At 37.1% G+C, this 25,325-nt stretch overlaps 1 protein-coding gene across 1 annotated transcript in view; it reads left to right on the top strand.

Moving 5' to 3' along the window:
- The first annotated feature begins 487 nt into the window (after positions 1-487).
- The window catches only part of LOC128649477 (serine/threonine-protein kinase PLK2), a 74,792-nt gene continuing 49,954 nt past the window's right edge, over positions 488-25,325 (top strand). The window contains exons 1-6 of the mRNA XM_053702771.1: positions 488-675; positions 1,260-1,367; positions 9,807-9,923; positions 11,036-11,165; positions 22,776-22,863; positions 23,492-23,587. Coding sequence (XP_053558746.1) covers positions 577-675; positions 1,260-1,367; positions 9,807-9,923; positions 11,036-11,165; positions 22,776-22,863; positions 23,492-23,587 — 638 coding nt within the window. The 5' untranslated portion in view covers positions 488-576. The remainder of the gene's footprint in view (positions 676-1,259; positions 1,368-9,806; positions 9,924-11,035; positions 11,166-22,775; positions 22,864-23,491; positions 23,588-25,325) is intronic.

The raw sequence follows: 25,325 nt of genomic DNA, 5'->3' as shown, positions 1-25,325 counted from the left end.
AATTTGCGAGGTTTAGATCATCGCCACTGAGAGTCTGTAGAGCATTGAATGCCATGGGCACGTAATGTCATTATGTATAGTACTGAGCACTATGGCCACTCACTCTAAAAATATACTGTAATATATATACTGTGTGTATATATATATATATATATATATATAGTACAGCACTGAGCTCCCTGCTCACTCACCACAATATTGTAAAGCACTAAACTCTGTTCACATGTCAGATTCGCTACTCATGTCAGTTTCTTCTCTAAACTGTAAGTATGTTACATGTGGTATCTACTGTCCCTGTATAGCTGCTATATTAATCTGTTACTGTCTGCCTGTTTTCCTCTGTCAGTCTTGCCTATCTGTATTACTCATATCCAGAGTAACTTCCCCTCCCTGTGTGTGCTCTATCCATTGGCATGTATCCTCCCTCCTCCTCTCTCTCCTCCCATATCTTGTGCTCTGTCCCTAATGAGAATGCCCAATGGGAACACAGGAGAGTGTTGGTGGCTGAAGTTTTGTCCGCTGCCTGTGACAGGAGAGTCTTGTAGAGTGGATCCTCTGGCTTGACATGTACAAGACATGGAAATCCCAGGCAGCCTGTACACAGATGGGGTGCACTTTTTTATACAGGACCCAGGCTCTGGTGCAATATACAAGAGGGGAAAACTCATTGGAAAGGTAAAACATATAAGGGATATGGTGATGTTTAAAGAATAGCTTTTTTATTTTGTTTGTTTTGCTTTTTATTTGTTTTTCCTTAATAATTTATATTAAAAATACACTTTATTTATTTAAGAATTAGTTTTAAAGTGGTTTATGTGAGATTTAATGTTACTCTTTAGAGTTGAATTATGTATATGACTTTCAGATCCTGTCTGCAAATTGACTGTTGTATCCCAACCACAAGCTTAAATGCAGAGAGATTATTTCACCCTATAAAGTATCTTTACCCCAATGTTTAAAGCTATTTTGTTTGTTATATAAATAATAAGAGAACTTACAACGGTAAACTTTGTGGGAGAGGCGTTCACGTTTGCTCACCTGTAATGTGACTAATTAGTGTAGAATGCTAATAAATGTGTTATTGCTTAATGCTTCATCTGTGCATCAGGTGATGGAATGAAGCTAATGGTTGTGAGGAGATATTTTTGTTGTTTGTCATTTGTATCTGTCAGCTGGCTAGTGTCACGGAGCATGGTGCACACATATTAATTTGTCACTATTGTTATTACATTACTGAGATTATCTTGTCATAACCTCAGGGTGCTTTTGGGAGATGCTTCAAGTTCACAGACATAACTAGTGGCCGGGTGTATGCAGTGAAGATGATTTCTCGCTTAAAGAAGCTTCAGATGCAGCAGAGAGGAGGGGTAAGCTCCAGAACCTACCTACATTTTAATGTGCTTGTATATTGCTCTGTGTGATGTCATGGCATGGATTTATATATACAGTCACTTATATGTAATTAAAGAGACAGATTATAGCTAGGAGTCACATGACATTTTTTCTAGCAGGTTTATTTTACTCAGGTTAAAGGGACATAATACTCATATGCTAAATCACTTAAAAGGGATGTAGCACAACTGTAAAAATCTGACAGGAAAATATCACCTGAGCATCTCTATGTAAAAAAGGAAAATATTTGACCTCACAATTTCTTCAGCTCACCAGAGTAAGTGCTATGTAAACAGTTAAACTTTGGCTGCTGTCAGCTGCAAGTTAAAAAAAAAAAAAGCAAATCAGCATCAGTAGTGCTGAGGTCATGCATTGCTTTGCAGTTATCTCATGAGATTTCACTGAAATCTCATGATATTTCATAGTAAACTTCCTTAAACTAAATAGGAAAATAACATGACTGTGCCTGCACATTCCAGATGAATTCTTCCTTGGAAGTCCTTGAACTAGCATTCTGGTTTACAGTGAGGTGTGAAGGTAAGTATCTTCCTTTATTACATAGAGATGCTTAGGTGATATTTTCTAGTCAGCTTTTTACAGCTATGCTTCATCACTTTCAAGTGCTTCAACATTTGGGTATCATGTCCCTTTAAGGCATAAATTCTCCTTACAAACACCTCCCAAATTGTTTATTTTTGGGGGTTTGTTCCCTTATTGTGTAAGACCTTTAAGGGACATTCTAGCCAAAATTTGAAATGCACACAGGTTTCAGTTTTGAACAGAAATATTTTGCACCATACGTGTATTAGCAAAACTGCTTCTAGTAAAAGCTATAGCTGTTTATGTATGCTCTGTGCACCAGAATTTTAAAGCGACATTCTAATTGATTTTTTATTGTTTAAAATGATAGATAACACTTTTACTACCCATTCTCCAGCTTTGCATAACCAACGTTGTTATATTAATATACTTAATAAACCTCTACATTTGCCTTATCTCAGTGGTTTTTAAATCTTGCAGTACTACTACACAGTGCTAGTTCATGTGTGCAAAATATATAACATTGTGCTCACTCCTATGGAGAAGAATAATGGTTATGCAGTACTAATTGGCTAAAATGCAAGATTGTAAAAAGCACTGAAAAAAGGGACAGTCTGCAGTAGCTTAGATATAGGTAATCATAGAGGTAAATTGTATATTAACCCCTTAACGATTGTGACGTACCTTGTACGTCGCTGGTCGTTAAGAGATAATGTTGCTATATTAGCGCAGAGCTTGCTGCGAGCATCAAGGCCGTGCTATTAGAGCCTCCCTCTGTAAGGCGAGACCGCCTATTGAAAGCAGCAGCCACATAGGAAGACCGGCGACGTACAGGGCACGTCACTAGTCATTTCACGGGTTAATATAATAGTGTTCGTTATGCAAAACAGGGGGAATGGGTAATACATTATTTATCCTTTTAAGCAATAACAATTTTCAAGTACATTGTCCCTTTAAGCACAGCACTTGCTCAGAGAGCCTAAGGTGCTTGTATCATCTGGTAATGACTCGGTTTGTATCTTTGCTGATATGATACAAGCCCCACTAGTGCTATCAGCAGCTGCAGTATTTAAAATGCTGGTACACTGAGAATATCTAGCTTTGCTTCACATGCACGCTAAAATATTGATAAAGTTTACTTGAACCATTGTATACAATTGTAAATATGATGATTCCGTCCAAAGATGTAATTTATCTATGTGCATTTCAATATTGCCATGAATGTCACTTTAAAGGGTCGACTTGACCACTAGATGATCAGTCATAAGTTGCAAATCGGCTACAGCTTCATTACATATTTATCTTGAAGAGGTTTCTATTTAGTCATAAAAACTGTATCCATGTCTTCCTACAATATAATCATCACCACGGCTGAGTAAAGTCTTATCTCCATATTTAACTTAAAGGTTGCCATTATTACTTCTGCGTGTCTAACTTTACTAATATTCCCTCTAGCACCATACTTCTTCTATTGTTCCCCTGTGGTCACAATGCAACTATCAACCTTCCTCCCAACAACCATTCTCTATACTGCTTGCACATTATACCTTTACTCCCCCATACAGAGCTATCTACAAATACTGCTGTATGACTCTGTTCTGTCCCTCGCCCACTTGTAAACTGGCCCATAATACCCCATTCCCCCAATGCAATCCGCACTATCTGCTCCAATTATTTCATCATTTAAAGGCTGCCATACTTCTTCCATGATTTCACCCAGGCACCAAAAATATGTCTTCATCAACATACACTCACCGGCCACTTTATTAGGTACACCTTTTCAATTGCTTGGTAACACAAATTGCTAATCAGCCAATCAGATGGCAGCAACTCAATGCATTTAGGCATCTAGATGTGGTGAAGATGACTTGCTGAAGTTCAAACTGACCATAAGAATGGGGAAGAAAGGGGACTTAAGTGACTTTGAACGTGTCATAGTTGTTGGTACCAGACGGGCTGGTTTGAGTATTTCAAAAACTGCTGATCTACTGGGATTTTCACGCACAACCATTTCTAGGGTTTACAGAGAATGGTCCGAAAAAGAGAAAATATCCAGTGAGCGGCAGTTGTGTGGACAAAAATGCCTTGTTGATGTGAGAGTTCAGAGGAGAATGGGCAGACTGGTTTGAGATGATAGAAAGGCAACAGTAATTCAAATAAACAATCGTTACAACCAAGGTATACAGAATACCATCCGAATGCACAACACGTCAAACCTTGAAGCAGATGGGCTTCAACAGCAGAAGACCATACCGGATGCCCCTCCTGTCAGCTAAGAACAAGAAACTGAGGCTACAATTTGCACAGGCTTACTAAAATTGGACAATAGAAGATTGGAAAAACGTTGCCTGGTCTGATGAGTCTCGATTTCAGCTGCAACATTCAGATGGGATGGTCAGAATTTGGCGTAAACAACATGAAAGCATGGATCCATTCTGCCTTGTATAAACGGTTCAGGCTGGTGGTGGAGGTGTAATAGTGTGGGGGATATTTTATTGACACACTTTGGGCCCCTTAGTACCAATTGAGCATTGTTTAAATGTCACTGCCTTCTTGAGTATTGTTGTTGACCATGTCCATCCCTTTATGACTACAGTGTACCCATATTCTGATGGCTACCTCCAGCAGGATAATGCACCATGTCACAAAATTCAGATAATCTCAAACTGGTTTCTTGAACATGACAATGAGTTCACTGTACTCCAATGGCCTCCACAGTCACCAGATCTCAATCCAATAGAGCACCTTTGGGATGTGGTGGAACGGGAGATTTGCCTTATTGATGTGCAGCCAACAAATCTGCAGCAACTGTGTAATGCTATCATGTCAATATGGACCAGAATGTCTGAGGAATGTATCCAACACCTTGTTGAATCTATGCCACATAAACATAAACGATTAAAAACCTAGGATAAAGTAGTCTTGTATAGATTGTGTTGTATACAATAATCTATGTAAATAGGCCTTTGGGGTATGATAGCCCAGATAATTATATTGCAGTATAATCTATACAGAAATCTCTGCGGTACACCGGTTCAATTCTATAAGACTGAGTAGATGTAGTGTAGGTTATTATAACGATACCCAGTAAAGAGTTTACTTAAGCTCAGCTTGGTAGCACGGATGGCTTATACAAAAAGAAATCAGTTAAATACTGATACAATATGTTTATGTATAAATATTGTTGTTATCCATCCTCTGAGACTTTAATTTATTTGAAATGATCTCTTACATATAGGATAATCTACACATAAAATGCTGGTTGTCTAGTGTAGGAAACGATAAATGTATTAGAGTACAGGGCTACTAGAATTCTCTAGAATATCTGAGATAAGATAGTTGCTGGTATTATTCTTCAGTTGTTTATTATTGTATCAATATAAGTCACTTAACAGGGGCTGAATTGTTGCTACTGCTATTTTTCCTTGCACTCTCTTTTATGTTTACTTATCATAGGGTTAATGTCAAGTAAATTGGTTTGTATGTAGTATAGTATCCCACTGCCTCATATATAGTTGCGTTTGACCCTCTGGTTTAAAGTAATTTTGTATTGAGAATGAGCTAGGATATAGTGTAATCAAGCTATTATTCTTTCAAATTTACATATATCTTACTCCATTCTATTTTGTAATAGCTAAGTGTATATTAGAGAAGCCCTAGCTATTCTGTATTTTCACGTTAACTAGTGATGTGATATTTAGCATACAAGGTAACTTTATTTTTGTAAGGCAGGGATTTAGTTACTATTCCTGTGCAAATCCCAATACACTGTTAAATAGTGTTATTGGTTATTGGTATCATTAAATCAGAATATTGTGGTGTAATAGTACCACTACACAGTGTAGAATATACAGGTCTTATTTGTGCATAAGTTGTGATTTCTGAACTTCATTAAAGTTTTAACAGTGCTGCTTACAATGTTGTGCAGCACCTGAAGTGATTGTTATAGTGAGTTATACTTTACTGAGTTCGAATACCCTTAGCATAGATACTATCACTTTAATGCATTCACAGTTAACATTTCATAACATTAAACATAAAAGGTCACTTTATTTTTGTGAAGCAGAGATTTAGTTACTATTCTTGTGCAAATCCCAATACACTGTTAAATAGTGTTATTGGTTATTGGTATGATTAAATCAGAATATTGTGGTGTAATAGTACCACTGCACAGTGTGAAATATATAGGTCTGTATTTTATGCGTCAGTTGTGATTTCTGAACTTCATTAAAGTTTTAACGGTACTGCTTATAATGTTATGCAGCGCCTGAAGTGATTGTTATAGTGAGTTATACTTTACTGAGTTTGAATTCTCTGAGTATCGATAGTGTTACTTTAATGTATTCACAGTTAACATTTCAGATGTACAATTCTGTTCCCCAAACGAACCGTAATGTGGTTAATTTTAATTTATTTAGGCAGTAATCGTGTGCCTGCAGGGAGCTCACTATATGTAATTCAATACTCTGTTACTATTTGCGCTTTAGTACACTTATGTAGTATAATAGGTCTTGTTGTAACTATAATTTTATTGTACACAAAATAGTATCACGCTACCAGCGTGTAGTTTGTTATGTTGGTCTGTTATTGTGAATCTATCTCATAATTTTTAGTCTAAATTAGCAGTTATCTATGCTGTTATTGGCTATGTTTGTAGTCTAAATTAGCCCAGTTACCCATATAGATACCCCATATCAACTTTAGCCATCTTGTAACCGTTAGTCGTCAATATGTTACTAGTAAGCTATAAAAAGTTATGACTTTAGGTTACTGGTATAGATGGTATTAGTTAATGAGTATCCCTTTCAAAAGTTTCCTAAGTAGGAAATAGCCAATAATAGCATAGATAACTGCTAATTTAGACTAAAAATTATGAGATAGATTCACAATAACAGACCAACATAACAAACTACACGCTGGTAGCGTGATACTATTTTGTGTACAATAAAATTATAGTTACAACAAGACCTATTATACTACATAAGTGTACTAAAGCGCAAATAGTAACAGAGTATTGAATTACATATAGTGAGCTCCCTGCAGGCATACGATTACTGCCTAAATAAATTAAAATTAACCACATTACGGTTCGTTTGGGGAACAGAATTGTACATCTGAAATGTTAACTGTGAATACATTAAAGTAACACTATCGATACTCAGAGAATTCAAACTCAGTAAAGTATAACTCACTATAACAATCACTTCAGGCGCTGCATAACATTATAAGCAGTACCGTTAAAACTTTAATGAAGTTCAGAAATCACAACTGACGCATAAAATACAGACCTATATATTTCACACTGTGCAGTGGTACTATTACACCACAATATTCTGATTTAATCATACCAATAACACTATTTAACAGTGTATTGGGATTTGCACAAGAATAGTAACTAAATCTCTGCTTCACAAAAATAAAGTGACCTTTTATGTTTAATGTTATGAAATGTTAACTGTGAATGCATTAAAGTGATAGTATCTATGCTAAGGGTATTCGAACTCAGTAAAGTATAACTCACTATAACAATCACTTCAGGTGCTGCACAACATTGTAAGCAGCACTGTTAAAACTTTAATGAAGTTCAGAAATCACAACTTATGCACAAATAAGACCTGTATATTCTACACTGTGTAGTGGTACTATTACACCACAATATTCTGATTTAATGATACCAATAACCAATAACACTATTTAACAGTGTATTGGGATTTGCACAGGAATAGTAACTAAATCCCTGCCTTACAAAAATAAAGTTACCTTGTATGCTAAATATCACATCACTAGTTAACGTGAAAATACAGAATAGCTAGGGCTTCTCTAATATACACTTAGCTATTACAAAATAGAATGGAGTAAGATATATGTAAATTTGAAAGAATAATAGCTTGATTACACTATATCCTAGCTCATTCTCAATACAAAATTACTTTAAACCAGAGGGTCAAACGCAACTATATATGAGGCAGTGGGATACTATACTACATACAAACCAATTTACTTGACATTAACCCTATGATAAGTAAACATAAAAGAGAGTGCAAGGAAAAATAGCAGTAGCAACAATTCAGCCCCTGTTAAGTGACTTATATTGATACAATAATAAACAACTGAAGAATAATACCAGCAACTATCTTATCTCAGATATTCTAGAGAATTCTAGTAGCCCTGTACTCTAATACATTTATCGTTTCCTACACTAGACAACCAGCATTTTATGTGTAGATTATCCTATATGTAAGAGATCATTTCAAATAAATTAAAGTCTCAGAGGATGGATAACAACAATATTTATACATAAACATATTGTATCAGTATTTAACTGATTTCTTTTTGTATAAGCCATCCGTGCTACCAAGCTGAGCTTAAGTAAACTCTCTACTGGGTATCGTTATAATAACCTACACTACATCTACTCAGTCTTATAGAATTGAACCGGTGTACCGCAGAGATTTCTGTATAGATTATACTGCAATATAATTATCTGGGCTATCATACCCCAAAGGCCTATTTACATAGATTATTGTATACAACACAATCTATACAAGACTACTTTATCCTAGGTTTTTAATCGTTTATGTTTCCCCCTTCTTTTTCCCCCTTCTCCAATTATTTTAACTAAACTAATAAAAGTTAAGTTTTAGACTCTGGAAGTAAACGCCGCATATGAGGTTAAGACAGTGAGTGCTAAAACCGCATTCTTTTGTGGAAGTGACTTTATCACCTCCACTTTTTGTTTGTATGTCTTCTTTCTGCCTCTGCAGACTCCCTCAATCACTTGCAATGCTGTGTCCACCCACACATTTCCATAATGTCCCCACAATCCTCCATATCTGTCCTTGCCTGTCTATCAGGGGCATAAGTACCACTGGTGTAGCAGGTGCAGTGGCACCAGGGCCCAAGTGCTGGGGGGGCATAACAGACAGTCTATACATACTATAGGTGTGTGCAGAATATGTTCAATACTAATGTTATCTATCTATGTAACCTCAACATCATTATACAGAGCAGCATGTATATTATTACTATTGCTTACTACTTTACCTTTGGGGGCACAAAATAAAAACTGTTGAGTACATCCACTACTGCTATCTATGTCTTTATATTTTGCCTGCAATATACCCTAATATACACTAATTCTATCCTCACTCACATGTCACCATACTGCCTGCACAATCTGCTAATGCTATTGGTCACTGCTCCCACAGCCAGCATCATTTACCCATAATCCTATTCTCACTCATGAGTGTCACCATTTCTTTCCTAACCCTATAACTCTACGTGTGTAAAGTGGTAGCATTACAACAACTAAGCAACCAAAGAGTGGGTACTGATATAATGATCAACATTTTTTTTTTAACACTAACCTTCTTCTAACAGTCTTTATCCTATTCCTTATATCAGTGTTTCTCAACTGTGGTCCTCAAATACCCCTAACAGGCCAGATTTTCATTATAGCTGAACTAGAGCACAGGTGAAATAATCATCTAATCAGTAACCATGGTTACTAACTTGCTCTCACCCATCAGCTGATTAATTCACCTGTGCTTTAGTTCAGCTATAATGAAAACCTGGCCTGTTGGGGTACTTGAAGACCGCAGTTGAGAAACACTGGCTTATATCACCCACCTATGTTTAAATCCCCACTCAGCTTCTCCCACTGTGTATCTATAAACCACCTACTTTGTTTGTGTTTAGGAGTAAATGTGTTTTTGTTTTATATGAGTGTGTGCAGCTGAGGATAACTGATGACATATTTGTGAGTATCTGTTATGTCACAAGTGCCTCTGCATATCATATACTACTGTATATCATTATCAGACTGGAATGTGTCTGCTCACCTGACATGCTTCCTGATTGTATTTTATTTCCAGGTTGAGATAGAGATTGAACTTCACAGTCAACTTAAGCACAAAAACATTGTGAGGTTTTACCACCATTTCCAAGACCAGCGATACATGTATCTTATACTAGAATACTGCCGGCACAAGGTTTGTTGTTTTACTACAGCTAAATCATCTATGTCATGGTGTCAGATGAATATATCAGGGACTCAGTTCATAGTTTGCACAGATGTATCACCTTATTCCATTTTGTACCTAGTTTTCTTAAAGAGACATGAAACCCAAAATGGTTCTTTTATGATTCAAATAGATCAATTAAAAAAAAAAAAAAAACTTCCAATTTACTTCTGTTATCTAATTTGCTTAATTTATTTGGTATCCTTTGTTGAAAAAACAAGAGGCATATATATGAAGCCACCAATCATACCTACCTTGGTATACTTTCAGCAAAGGATACAAAAAGAACAAAACAGATCATGAAAATAAATTGGAAAGTTGTTTTAAATGATATGCTCTATCTGAATCAAGAAAGAGAAAAACATGTGGGTTGCATGTCCCTTTATAGTAAAACAGTGTTTTGTTTTTTTAATTTATATGAAAATTAGTCCAGATTCTCATGAAGTGAAAGGCTCTGTTTCAAGCATTTTATGTTAACGTTGCATTCCTCTATGAGTTCAGCTGGTCAGCAAATAAGAATCAGGCATACATGTGTATGCTTCTATCACTGACTGTATCCTTTTTTGGAGCTGAATGCAGGGTCCAGAAATGCTGCTTTGACTTGTTTTAAAAAGGATATTGAACATATCTTGCTTTTGTGTAAAAACTGTGCTTGCTCTACGTTTCCTAGAGAGACCAAACAGCTAATTCTATTTCCTGCAAATGCTGCAAATCAAATTGCTGGTTTAGGCAATTTGCAGCATTTTGAGAACCGTGATTACAAATTTAGCTGTATCTGTAGCATAGGACAGAGCTCAGTTTTTGCAAAAAGCAATATGTGTTTAATGCCCCTTTAACAATGAATAGTCTGTTTTTATTTCCATTACTAACTAATAAATAGGCACTTTATTAGAAATAATAACAAGGTAAGCAAACAGCTCATTACACTACACGTTGCATTGCTGAGGTATTTCCCTGCACCAGTAGATTTTAGGACTGTTCAGGTGTCTAACAATAAAAAGTGAGCCAATTCCTAGCATTCAGCGTGCTCACAGACTCCTGGGAATATTTCAAGAATGTGCCTCTTTCCTGTCATTTTTCAGTCTCTTGCTCACATCCTGAGGGTCCGGAAACTGCTGACAGAGCCAGAGGTCCGGTACTACATGAAGCAAATACTGCAGGGGCTACAGTTCTTACACCAACAGGGAATTATCCACAGGGACCTGAAGCTAAGTGAGTGACATTTTCTTCTACATTATACATGATGGGCAGAACAGTAAAAAAAAAACATTTATAGGTCATATAAAGAATGACATTTTAAACAACTTTGCATTGGAATTCAATGATCAAATATTCTTTGTTCTCTTGTTAACCACTGTTGAAAAGTAAACCTACTAGGTAGGCTGATAGGAACTCAGGAACATGCACATGTCTTTATAACTCTATGGCAGCAGTGTGTGCAACATTGTATAATATTATTACAAACCTTGTTGCAAACACATGCACGCTCCTGAGTTACTATCAGCCAACCTAAGTTTACTCTTTAAGAAAACATACCAAGAGAGCAAAGCTAATTTAATAATTGATTTACATTGGAAAGCTGATTAAATTACATGCCCTATCTAATCCATGAACGTTTAACTATTTTTTACTTTTTGACTATACTGTCCCTTTAATAAGCGACCCTTCCTTCTTGAGCCACTATAATGGTAAATTGGAGCTTGAGTTCTGGAGCAAAGACTGTATAGACGTTCTATGAAATTCTCTCTCTTCTTTTAGCTGCTGCAAATACATTTCACTAAAATCTCTACGCAGTTTCACTGACTTTACCCAGCTTACCAGCTTCACCAGGTTCTATGTTATTCAGGGAGATAGATTTAATAAAGAATTGAGAGACGCGTGCATTTTAGTGATTGTTGCACATCATAACAGGAAACCTAAAATGAAGTGGTCAGACAGGAGAGGGAGTTGAAACTGGAGAGATATTGTAGTGGATCTTTCCCTATTAAAAGGTCACCTAATTTCACCCCTGAGTATTTAGCCACAGTTTGATGTCTGAAATAGGTCCCTGCACACACAGTGACCCAGCCACTTTTTAAATAACTGCAATTAGTGCTGCCCACTCATTCCCCATCTGTCTGTTCTTCTGTAGCACTAGGAATCTTCACTAACATCCTCACTTACATATAGTTCACACTTCTTCACAGCTGCACTTTTGCTTACAGTGTTAGCTCCCTCTCCTGCATCAGTTATGGCTCCAGCTATTCCTGCATTATTTATTCATCCCATGACGTGCCAGCCTTGTTCATTACTCACGTGCATCAGCTTCATGTCATGTATACATACAATAAGAATTGTTACTCATTGTCATTATATTCTTATTGTTTCATTCTAAAGTACCAGTCACTTTTCAGTTCTATTATCATTTAGTCATAAGATTCACAATTTCCCCATAGCCTGCCTGTAGGCAGTCAGCTGTTCTCCACCAACCAGCAGATAATGGGGGAAAAGATGTAGGTAAACGTCACATCAGACCCCACTGCTACCCCCAGCCCGCCCTATCCTCAGTTTGATCACATATTTGCCTCATGCAGGGCCGGCTCAACCATGGGACCAAGTGGGTCCAAGGGACCCAGGCAGCACTTGACAAGGGGCAGCACTTCAGTGACTTAGCCACTGTCAGACTCAGACCATTATGTACAAATACACAAAATCAGTCAAGGGTGACATTAAAGGTGGGAAAAGAGAAACTTCCTTCCCACTTATTGCACAATTGTGCATAAGCATTGGTGGCATGCAGGTAGGCAGGCTAAGTAAGGATGGCGGCCAGGCTAGTAGGTTGATATACTAATCAATAATGTTACTACTGGAGGGGGAGTCATTGCATTCTCGGACCCAGGCAGCACAATTTCTTGAGCCGGCCCTGGCCTCATGTACTGTATTTCTCACAACTGGAAGTCAAGGACTTATGTAAGGGTGATGCATACACCCTCCCCCTCCCTACAGAACTAGGGGTCATTGGTTTGTAATAAAAATGAACAAATAAAACATTTGGACTGAATAGGAGTAGGAAGGTATCATGCATGAACTACCTCCTTACTATTTATCCCCCCCCCTAGATACTGCTGCCCTAGGCACAGATCTAGTTTGTCTAGGCCAACACATGTAATTTACGCCAATCAAACATCAAATAAGAACTACAATCCTGTAGCTCATCAGTCATATGCCCACCTTATCTCTCACATCAGACCCCATCATTTAAAGGGAAATAAAAACTTTCAGGCTGAACATGCAATTTTAAGAGACTTTTCAATTTACTTATTATCAAAATTAATTTATTTTTATTGTATAACTTGTTGAAAAGCATACACAGGTAGGCTCATTAGCAGCAATGCAGTACAGGGAGCTAACTGGTAATTGGTAGCTACAAATATGCCTCTTGTCTTTGACTCACCAGATGAGTTCAACTAGCTCCCAGTAGTACATTGCTGCTCCAAAGCTGACTTTGGGCTTAATTAACTAAAGCTCATCAGTACTATGAAGCCCCTGTCTTTATTCTCTAAATGGAGTTTTTATCTTTAGAACAGTGTGTCTCGCACAGGGGTGTTCCCTGCTTTTAAGTATGGGAAGGTGATGCATACGTTACAAAAGGGTTCACAAAAAAAATCATAACTTAAAAGAAATATATTAAATACTTAAAATAAAATATGCAGGGGGCGTGTCCGAACAGCGATCTTGAATGGTCGCACATTTCCAGAGCTCCAGCTGAAACTCTCTAAGATCCGCCGATATTAGAGCGATCCAACAGCAGTTATTTGCTTTTAATAATCTCTATAACAGTGCTACCTAGCAGCACACTAGCTATCACGATACCTGCTGTGTTTTTGATACTGGAGTGAGGAACAGGACATTTGAGGCCTAGGGCGGCAGCTCATAATAGAAAGCGCTAGCCCCTCGGTAATCCTAGGTATTTAGCCGAAACTGGGCACAATTGCATTCTACTATTAACTTTGCATATATTACCTTAATAACACACAACAACAGAATAAGGGGTAAGAAAGTCACTCTAATAGCGTATACTACAATACAGTAAACATGGCTGCCGAGTGGAAATCAATGTCCCGTATCAATCACCACTTGGAAAATCTTGATTTTTTTTTTTACTAAATCTATTAGAAAGAGCACCATTTGACTTCCTGATGGGTCACTATAATTCATCCATAATGCAGACACCTGTTATTGGAGCAGATACAGGCTTTAAGGTAGATGTGACACCAACCATGAGGGACTCCATAATTTTTGCTTACTAACAGAGGCCTACACAGCAAGAGACTCCAACATCCGTAACACTGGGGATACTACCCACAACAAAATTCCCGAAGAGTATCCATTCTCTTTCTACATATCTCCTTAGTCCGGAAGAGATAAATACATGTGATACCGGAGATCATGCACACATCACCACCTCACCACCCATGACTCATGCCAGTACTTTACAATTGCATTCACAGGCGAGATGGACTGTACTGGTAAATGCATCCTCAAGGGAGCTCAGGGGGACGACTTTGTAGATCACTACAAAAACAGCGAGATCCGTTCCACGGCTGCCATCACCCATAAAAGCGGTATGCTAAACAACTCTTTACAGCGATCAAACCTGGAGGACTCAACTTTAATCAGAGAGCTAATGAACTGTACATCTCAGGAAATCTCAATCTTATCAGGCAAGTCCCAACACTTCTTACAAGAAGAATCCCATTTGGGCCTCGGGACTGCATTTTTTAAACAGGCAAAATCTTGGGGCGGAGGCCCCTTCAGCACACCACCTTAACAAGTATGTCTTACTAGTTAATCAACGAGAACTTTAGAAGTATCTTACATGGACATGTTTAATGTTTCTTATCTTCATGAGTTAACACAGTCACATTTTATTAATATACCTGTTTTACGTTATTTATTATTATAAGCAGTTATTATCTTAACTAGGTGTTCTAACAAAGGGGGCATAATGCGGACAGAGTTTTAACATTGAAGGGATTGATTAAACAAATACATTAATTCACACTTTCACCTCACATAATCTATCCAATATTAACACCTTGGCCCTCGCCCTGCGGTTTACGGCTGGAGCCGTGGAGTGAGTAGGTTATTACCGGGTTTTATGCAGGACATATCCTTTATTGTAACCTATTGCCATGTCATTGAACTTACATGTACACTCTCAGCTAGAATTACTGAAAAATACACCAAGAGGTATAAATCCCTGCTTGACGACTTCTATAGCCCCTCTCTATGCTATGGCTTAACTAGATAACCTGTTAGTAACTTTCCTTTTGATATAACATTGTTCTATAGGATCTTTTATGTGTTCTCAGTTGTGTTTATGTGCATTCGTATAATCCCTGATTTTGGTAAACTATAGATATAAGTGTCATGGAATGACCTATATTACACCAAAGAGTGGAATTAACAAGGGGAAACTTTCTTTAAGTACACTTTAGTATACCAATTATTTTCTCTTAAATACAGCTCTGTTCTATAGCCTCGTTGTGTGCCCAGCTTTGGCTAATGCATCTATCTTTTATAAAAGTTATTATCAGCATAGCATCATTTTATTTAGTGATGCATTTGTTTGTGTTTACGTGTCTTTATATAACCACTGAATGTGGCAAATTATCAACATAAGGGTCCAAGAGCGATCTATTTTAAACTGAGGGGAGAAAAAAACGAGGAAAGAATTTCTCTAGGTGCACTTATGTAAGTCAAATATGCCTGAATATTTAAAGCCATGCTTGTCAAATATGCTGTAAATATTTGAGACCTTGGGGTCAATTTATTATTGTCCTAATTGAGCCAATTCACCCTGTTTCCACGCAAGCCTTTAGGCTTGCCGGAAACAGGAGTTAAGAAGCAGCGGTCCGCCAGACTTTAATAAATTGACCCCCTTGCCTGTACCTTATAACTTGCATTCTGTATGTATATCTTCTTATCCTCAATAAAAATGTAATAATAATAAAAATATATGCAGTAAAAACTGTATTGTGTAATTGCATTAAAAACCAGAAAAAAATCATATTTTATTAAAAAAATTAAAAATTACACAGGAGAAAAACTATTTAAAGTGATATGAAACCCAATTTTTTTCTTTTGTGATTCGGATAGAGCAAGCAAATGACTTCTATTATCAATTTGTCTTCTCTTGGTATCTTTTGTTGAAATGCAATTACGTATGCATGGGAACCACCCCCTTTCTGGGACACTAAATGGCAGCAGTTTTACAAGAATGTTTTCCATTTGAAAGAGCACTAGGGGGCAGTACTATTTCCTGCCATGTAGTGCTCTAGATACCAGAGGTATCTCTTCAACACAGAATCATGGGAATTAAGCAAATTTTATAATAGAAGTAAATTGGAAATTTTTTTTAAATTTTCTGCTCTGTCAAAATCACAAAAGAACATTATTGTGTTTCATATCCCTTTAAGTGCATTGTTTTTATTATTGTAAAATGAGTTTCCCTGCCTCTGCTAGTGGGCTGAAAAGGGGTGATCTACAAGCATACCCCAAATTTCTATGAGAGGTGTTGCACATTCTCTAAACATTTCCCTTCTGTAGAACTAACAGTTTTATGTTGCAAAATGAAAGGTGGCGCAATTGTGTCAAAATGCGTAAAACACGGAAAGCAGAGTCATCTCATTTCTATTGGCTGCAGGATTTAATTTTTAAAGTGCGTCCTCTGCTCCCTGCTAACACTGCCCACCCCAGCGAAGTTTCCCTTTCCTGCGAGGTCCATTACTTTATATGGGAGAAATCTTGCAACTGGCAGGGACGGCCCCTTTTTTTAAAAAAAATGCTCTGAAGGCAGCCTGTGAGCATCAATTGGTTTTTTTTCACGCCTGATCCAGCGAATGTTAGATAATCTAGCCCTTTAAAGGGACACTAAGTCAAAATCAAAATTGCATGATTCAGATAGATCAGCAATTTTAAACAACTTTTCAATTTACTTCCATTAACAAAATGTGCACAGCCTTTTTATAGCTACACTTTTTGAATTACCAGCTCCTACTGAGCATGTGCAAGAATTCACAGAATATACGTATATGCATTTGTGATTGGCTGATCGCTGTCACGTGATACAGGAGGAGGGGAAATATACATAACTTTGAAATGTCTTAGAAAAATATCTACTACTCATTTGAAGTTCAGACTAAGTGCTATTGCATTGTTTTGTTATCATGCATTTGTGTATTATGCAAATCTACTGTATTTAATAGCCTTTAAACATACACAGGTATAAAACACCTAGTTATATGCAGGCAACAGTGCAATAGTAACATAAGAACATTTTCTATTTGATTTTTAGGTCACTGCAGCATATCTACATATATTTTCCTTGACAATCATTGAAATAGTGTACTGTTCAGTTAAATACTTGATACCTTGCGACCCTACCTGCCTTAGCCACACACATATCTAATTTTGCATCACAAACCTCAGTTACTTTTTCAGTATGTCAGTGTAGTGTAGAGTTGCCACCTCACCCATGTGTTCCTGGACACTTATGAGTTACACAGGCTGCAGGGTGTGCAGGGAGGAACATGTATTGTCTTTTTTGGATAGCACTATTCATATGCACTATTCATATTCCTTCCTGCACAACCTGCAGCCTGTATAACTCATAAGTGTGCAGGAAAATATGGCTGAGGTTGCTCAGGTGGCAGTGTAGTGGTATCATGTATATTATTTAGTCTATTAGTTTAAACTTCTATTTACTCAGAGTGTAACAAAGCGTATACTGTTTAAGAAACAATTCATTGTAAGTTAACGGATTCCCTTTTGCTGTTTGAGTCATCTTTGTTTAAATTGAATGTAAACTTTGATGAAAATAATGAAATTAAAAACAGGGGCACTTTCATTCATCAAAGTTTACATTGCAGCAAATTTTACAAATATCTTCTTCTCCTGAAATGCAGAATCGCCGATCCCCCGCCTGCAGGTCCTCTGTACTTCATCAGCAATGATAAAACCGGCTTCCTCCAATCACGGCTTCCCCCCCAGGAGCGTCCATCTGGTGATTGATTGGAGGAAGTCGGTTTCATCATTGCTGTGTAAGTACAGCAGGAAGAAGCAGGCAGGGGATCAGCAATCCGGCGTTTCAGGAGAAGAAAGTATTTGTAAAATCCTCTGCAATGTAAACTTTGATGATTGAAAGTGCCCCTATGTTTAATAGTATTTTTAAAAACCATTTCATCAAACTTTACATTCACTTTAATCATGCTCAGAGCAGAGGCCCTGTATTACAGTTACCCTTGCTGTGACCTTTCTGCCCCCTCATCACTCTCAGACATTTCCTAAATTCTACTTACAGTTAAAAATATAAAACTCAGACAGGGTTCATCATAAGAGCAACTTCTGGCACAGGAGCGCCAAGGATTACATATGAGCTATTCTGGCCATAAGAGAATCTACTGTCTGCAGAGGCAGCTCAGGAAAATCTTGTAAACTTCACTACTAGGACATTTAATGCAGTTAATAGCTATACACACGTGCAGACTAATACAACCCAGTAGCTGTGTCTGTACTCATGCATATAAATACACACATGGGCTTATATACTAAACTTTTTATTGAGTTATGAATTTTTCTTCTGAAGTCAAATTACTTAAAGGGGCATAAATATACAACAAGAGAATGCGCTAATGTGTTACAGTGATTTATTATTGCACTATTGCTTGTGTTTAGCTCCTTTGCAGCACCAGGGCTACTGCGCCTACCTAGGTATGCTTTTCAGCTAACTATTGCAAAAGAATTAATTATATTTTATAACAGAAGTAAATTTAAAAACAAATCTCTTGACATTCATTGTTCAAGCAGAAGATGCAATGTTGTTCAAACTCAAAAAACAAAGGGGATAAATAAAGCTCTATATGAACAGATACCTGTAAATACATGGATGTGTACACAGATACAAGTTGCATAGCTTACTGACAAATATAAATAAATAGCGCACCTCAAGCCCGCTGCCTAGGAGTTACATTTGGCTACAAAATGTCCTTCACCCCCAACATCCAATTGCTCTCCTCACCCTGCCGCAATCACCTATGCAATATCTACCAAATGTGTCAAAGCCCTCACCAACATCACTCTCCACTACCTGTCCTCACTAATCAACAAATATACTCCTGCCTGCCCCCTAAGGTCCAACAATGACCTGCTCCTTGCATCTTCTATCATCACCTCTTCCCTTGCTAGACTGCAGGACTTCTCTCTTGCAGCACCAACCCCCTTGAACGCACGTCCTCGAGCTGTCAGACTTTCCCCCTAATCTACCTTCTTCTAAACGCTCCCTAAAGACATTTTTGTTCAAGGAAACCTACCACCTAGCTCAGTAACAAATTAATTCCACTTACCTAATAATTGCCCTCATCCAACTCTGTACTAACATTATCCTCACCCTTGCAGTCCCCACCTCCTGTGTCTCACCCTCCTACCCGTCTAGATTTAATTTCCAATGTGAATAGGGCCCTCAATTCCTCTTGTATTTGTTTGCTAAATGTTGTATCATCATTGTACTTTTATACCTATAGACAGCGCTGCTGAATTTGTTGGCGCTTTATAAATAAAGTATAATAATAATAATAATAATAAATAAAACAATAGATAGATATGCGCGTGAGCACCAGCTAGATTGTGTTTTGTAAAACATTTGTGGTTAACCCCTAGTGTACTTTGCACATAGTTTGCTCTGCATGTGTCAGTGGAGCTGTACCCAGTTTATTCTTAGAGTACTGCCCTGGTCATGCTCATCTAGTCCAGCCTGTGAGTGTAGTACATTCTTGTGTTGTGCTGGAGTTTAGAACAAGCAGTGCCCTCACTTTTTTAGTTCTTGACTCCCTGTAGACTGACTAATGATTTATTGTAGTCTGTGAATTTATCTCAATAGGTAAACGGGATTCAGATAGAGTGTGCAATAAAACAAATATCTAATTTACTCCTATTATAAAACTGGTGTCATTCTCTTGGTAGTTTTTGTTGAAGAACATAGCTTGTTTGGCTCAGGAGCATACATGTCTGGTGCTCTATATGACATGAGTTTTACACAATGCTTTTTGTAATGTTATACACTTTTGAGCACTAGATGGCAGTATTGTTTGTACAATGTATATAACATTAAACATGTGAACTCTCTTAAGCCTAAATAGGTATGCTCTTTAACAAAGGATGCCAAATGAAGGAAGATTTGATAGTAGAAGTAAATTGAGACGTTTCATAACCCACTGCTGATTTATGGGTCTTTACTTTCCATTTACTCTTCCGTTACTTGATATAATAGGTAAATATTGAATTTATAGATTGATTTAGATAAAACTATTCTTTAGCCGTACCTATAGGAATGTTTTTTTATGTATACATTTTGTAATAACTAATGGCTAGATTACGAGTTGTGCGTTAGGCTTAAAAAGCAGCGTTAATAGATCCTAACGCTGCTTTTTAACGCCTGCTGGTATTACGAGTCTTGCAGGTACAGGTGTACCGCTCACTTTTTTGGCCAGACTTGGAAATACCGCAAATCCACTTACGTAGTTTGCATATCCTTTTTTTTTCAATGGGACTTGCATAGCGCCGGTATTACGAGTCTGCCAAAAAGTGAGCGGTAGACCCTCTCCTGTCAAGCCTGATACCGCATTTTAAAGTCAGTAGTTAAGAGTTTTACACTACAACGCTGTAGCATCAAACTCTTAACTAAAGTGCTAAAAAGTACACTAACACCCATAAACTACCTATTAACCCCTAAACTGAGACCCTCCCGCATCGCAAACACTAAAAAAATGTTACAATATAACTAATAGTTACATTGTAGCTAGCTTAGGGTTTATTTTTATTTTACAGGCAAGTTTGTATTTATTTTAACTAGGTAGAATAGTTATTAAATAGTTATTAACTATTTAATAACTACCTAGCTAAAATAAAGACAAAAGTACCTGTAAAATAAAACATAACCTAAGTTACAATAACACATAACACTACAATATAATTAAATTAATTCCCTAAATTAAATACAATTAAATAAAATTAGCTAAAGTACAACCCCCCCCACTAAATTGCGATAAAATAATAAACAAATTACAAGATTTTTAAACTAATTACACCTAATCTAATCCCACTATCAAAATAATAAAGCCCCCCCCAAAATAAAAAAAGCCCTACCCTACACTAAATTACAAATAGCCCTTAAAATGGCCTTTTGTGGGGCATTGCCCCAAAGTAATCAGCTCTTTTACCTGTAAAAAAAAATTACAAATCCCCCCCAACATTAAAACCCACACAACCAACCCTACTCTAAAACCCACCCAATACCCCCTTAAAAAACCTAACACTAACCCCTTGAAGATCACCTTACCGGGAGAAGTCTTCATCCAACCGGGCCGAAGTCCTCAACGAAGTCGGGAGAAGTCTTCATCCAAGCCGGACGAAGTGGTCCTCCAGACGGGCAGAAGTCTTCATCCAGACGGCATCTTCTATCTTCATCCATCCGGCGCGGAGCGGGTCCATCTTCAAGACATCCGGCGCGGAGCATCCTCTTCATCCGACGGCTAACACTGAATGAAAGTTCCTTTAAATTACGTCATCCAAGATGGCGTCCTTTCAATTCCGATTGGCTGATAGAATTCTATCAGCCAATCGGAATTAAGGTAGAAAAAATCCTATTGGCTGATGCAATCAGGCAATAGGATTGAAGTTCAATCCTATTGGCTGATCCAATCAGCCAATAGGATTGAGCTGGCATTCTATTGGCTGTACTTTAGCTAATTTTATTTAATTGTATTTAATTTAGGGAATTCATTTATTTTATTTTATTATATTGTAGTGTTGGGTGTTATTGTAACTTAGGTTAGGTTTTATTTTGCAGGTACTTTGTCTTTATTTTAGCTAGGTAGTTATTAAATAGTTAATAACTATTTAATAACTATTCTACCTAGTTAAAATAAATACAAACTTGCCTGTAAAATAAAAATAAACCCTAAGATAGCTACAATGTAACTATTAGTTATATTGTAGCTAGCTTATGGTTTATTTTATAGGTAAGTATTTAGTTTTAAATAGGAATTATTTAGTTAATGATAGGAATTTTATTTAGATTTATTTAAATTATATTTAAGTTAGGGAGGGTTAGGGTTATACTTAGGTTTAGGGGTTAATAAATTTACAATAGTGGCTGCGATGTTGGGAGCGGCAGATTAGGGGTTAATAAATATAATGTAGGTGTCGGCTATGTCAGGGGCAGCAGATTAGGGGTTAATAAGTGTAAGATTAGGGGTGTTTAGACTCGGGGTTCATGTTAGGGTGTTAGATGTAAACATAAATTTTATTTCCCCATAGGAATCAATGGGGCTGCGTTAAGGAATTTTACGCTGCTTTTTTGCAGGTGTAAGACTTTTTTTCAGCCGGCTCTCCCCGTTGATTCCTATGGGGAAATCGTGCACAAGCACGTTACACCAGCTCACCGCTAACGTAAACAGCGCTGGTATTGGAGTGCGGTAATGAGCAAAATTTTGCTCAACGCTCACTTCTTGTCTGGTTTGTAAAAACTCGTAATACCAGCGCTGTCTGTAAGTGAGCAGTGAGCATAAACTGCTCGTTAGCACCGCACAGCCTCTAACGCAAAACTCGTAATCTAGGTGTAATATTTTACATTTTATTAATTAAATATTAAGACTTTTATTTGTGGTTGAATACTTTGTTGTAGTTTGTTCATTATTAGTAGTTAAGTGATAAAGGATGTTACTATTTTGTTAATATGAAACTATATTCATAACATAACAGTGTCCTTTTATATCTTGTTAGGTAACTTTTTCATTGCTAAAAACATGGTTGTGAAAATTGGGGACCTGGGATTGGCTACAACTGTGGACCAGTCTGAAAAAAGACCAGGGTAAGATGTGAACCATTTCCTCTAATAAAATGTAATTTAATGGGTTAAGAGCAGTGACTGTTATTTTTATTCAAAAGTAAATCCAAGCAATCCACATGCATAAAAATAATAAACTTTAGTTAAAAAAGGCAGACTTCATACAAAAGGGGAGAAAGGGTGCAAAAGTCTTACCGGTTTCGGTCCACAGACCGTAGTTATAGACATGACTACGGTCTATGGATCAAAACCAGTGTGGCATGGTGGCAGCGAGTGGATCATCTCCTCACCGTGTGATACCTGAACAGGTGGGTTAAGACTTCATTTATGGGTGCAACTTTACAGAAGACATGTCGGTGAGTCGGGGGACTTTTTGCCGATCTTGGCAGACTTGCTTTGACCAGAAGTGTTTTGTCCTTGTACATGTCTGGAACCTGTTTACACGATACTGCTGTCTGGGCATAAGAACTACAACACAGGGGTAGGAGAGGTTGTGACCTCAATCCCCTTAGCCTCATTTTGGTTCTATCCAGTTTTTAACTTACTTTATCCCACTACATGTTGCGATTTGTAATGGCTCATTTACATGCAGGTTAATATTCCACTAGCCTGTATGGTTCTAGTTTTCATTGTTTTGTTTTTATTATTCTAGTGTTATTTGTGGAACTCCCAACTACCTGTCCCCGGAAGTTCTTGCCAAGAATGGACATTCCTTTAAATCTGACATCTGGGCTCTTGGATGCATAATGTAAGAAACAGATAATTAAAAGCAGTTTATATTAATCAGAAAGCCATCTTTAAATTTACTGCAGATTAGTAACAGATCACAGGGAATGTTCAATGCATTGTTAATTGCCTTTACATTTTACAGGAGTCTGATAATGTCTCGTACAGAGTTGTCCTTTGCTTTTTATCTGCTCCTATCTTTTGCCAAATTTGTTGGTTTGCTTAAAGGGACGTTAAACACTTTGAGATGGTAATATAAAATTATACATTGTATATATATATAAAAAAACTCTGCAATATACTTTCATTATTTTATTTGTCCCCTTTTCCTGTAATTCCATTCTGAAATTGTGAGTTTTTCAGTTCCTGTTATAAATGGAAGTGCAGAACAATTGTATTCCACACAGCCATTGGCTGAACACTCTAGTGACCTATTTATAACTGTCCCAAAATGACCAAAGCAGAGAAGGTAACCTAAGTTACAACATGGTAGCTCCCATTGTTTTAAAGACACCAAAACATTACACTTATTTTGTCAATATTTAAACAACTAATTAAACTTTAAAAAAATACATCTACATGTTATTCTAAGACTAATCTTCTCTTTGAGTGCATCATTCTATCTAGCATTTGTTTAGTGTTGAATGTCCCTTTAATGCTTATGTTTAAACCCCAGATTTACTCTGCAGTATTATGAGTTAGATAACATGCTATATCCCAAGCTGCACAATTAGTTGACTTTATAAATAACCATGTGACTGTGGTCCCTCATCCTCTACCAGTCTCCATTTGCAATGCACAGAAATCCCATAATCAATTCATCCATGAAACCTATATGTCAATTTAGGTGCTAATTGTGTCACAGGCTATTTACACGTAGGAACAGCAGTTCTTTGCAGCTCAAAAGCAATACTTTAACAATATATTCAATCCCTTAGTGGGGGTTAAACACAGTTGCATAGTCGCTAGTGCCAAAATTACACATTCTAATTAAAGCAGGCTTTTTTCCCACTTTAAAGTTTTTTTTAATTATGTATGGTCCTGAGTCTGCAGATATATGCGGCTAGATTACGAGTCTTGCGTTAGGCTTAAAAAGCAGCGTTGGCTGGTACCGCATTTAAAAGTCAGTAGTTAAGAGTTTTATGGTACAACGCCGTAGCATAAAACTCTTAACTAAAGTGCTAAAAAGTACACTAACACTCATAAACTACCTATTAACCCCTAAACCGAGGCCCTCCCGCATCGCAAACACAAAAATAAATATTTTAACCCCTAATCTGCCGAACCGGACATCGCCGCCACTATAATAAATACATTAACCCCTAAACCGCCGCACTCCCGCATCGCAAACACTAGTTAAATATTATTAACCCCTAATCTGCCGGCCCTAACATCGCTGCCACCTACCTACATTTATTAACCCCTAATCTGCCGCCCCCAACGTCGCCACCACTATAATAAAGTTATTAACCCCTAAACCTAAGTCTAACCCTAACCCTAACCCCACCTAACTTAAATATAATTTAAATAAATCTAAATAAAATTACTACAATTAACTAAATAATTCCTATTTAAAACTAAATACTTACCTATAAAATAAACCCTAAGCTAGCTACAATATAACTAATAGTTACATTGTAGCTATCTTAGGGTTTATTTTTATTTTACAGGCAACTTTGTATTTATTTTAACTAGGTAGAATAGTTATTAAATAATTATTAACTATTTATCAACTACCTAGCTAAAATAAAGACAAATTT

Source organism: Bombina bombina, chromosome 2 (genome assembly GCF_027579735.1).
Source record: "Bombina bombina isolate aBomBom1 chromosome 2, aBomBom1.pri, whole genome shotgun sequence".
Lineage (NCBI taxonomy): Eukaryota > Metazoa > Chordata > Amphibia > Anura > Bombinatoridae > Bombina > Bombina bombina.
Note: the sequence above shows the minus strand (reverse complement) of the source record. Positions and strands in the feature narration are given on the sequence as shown.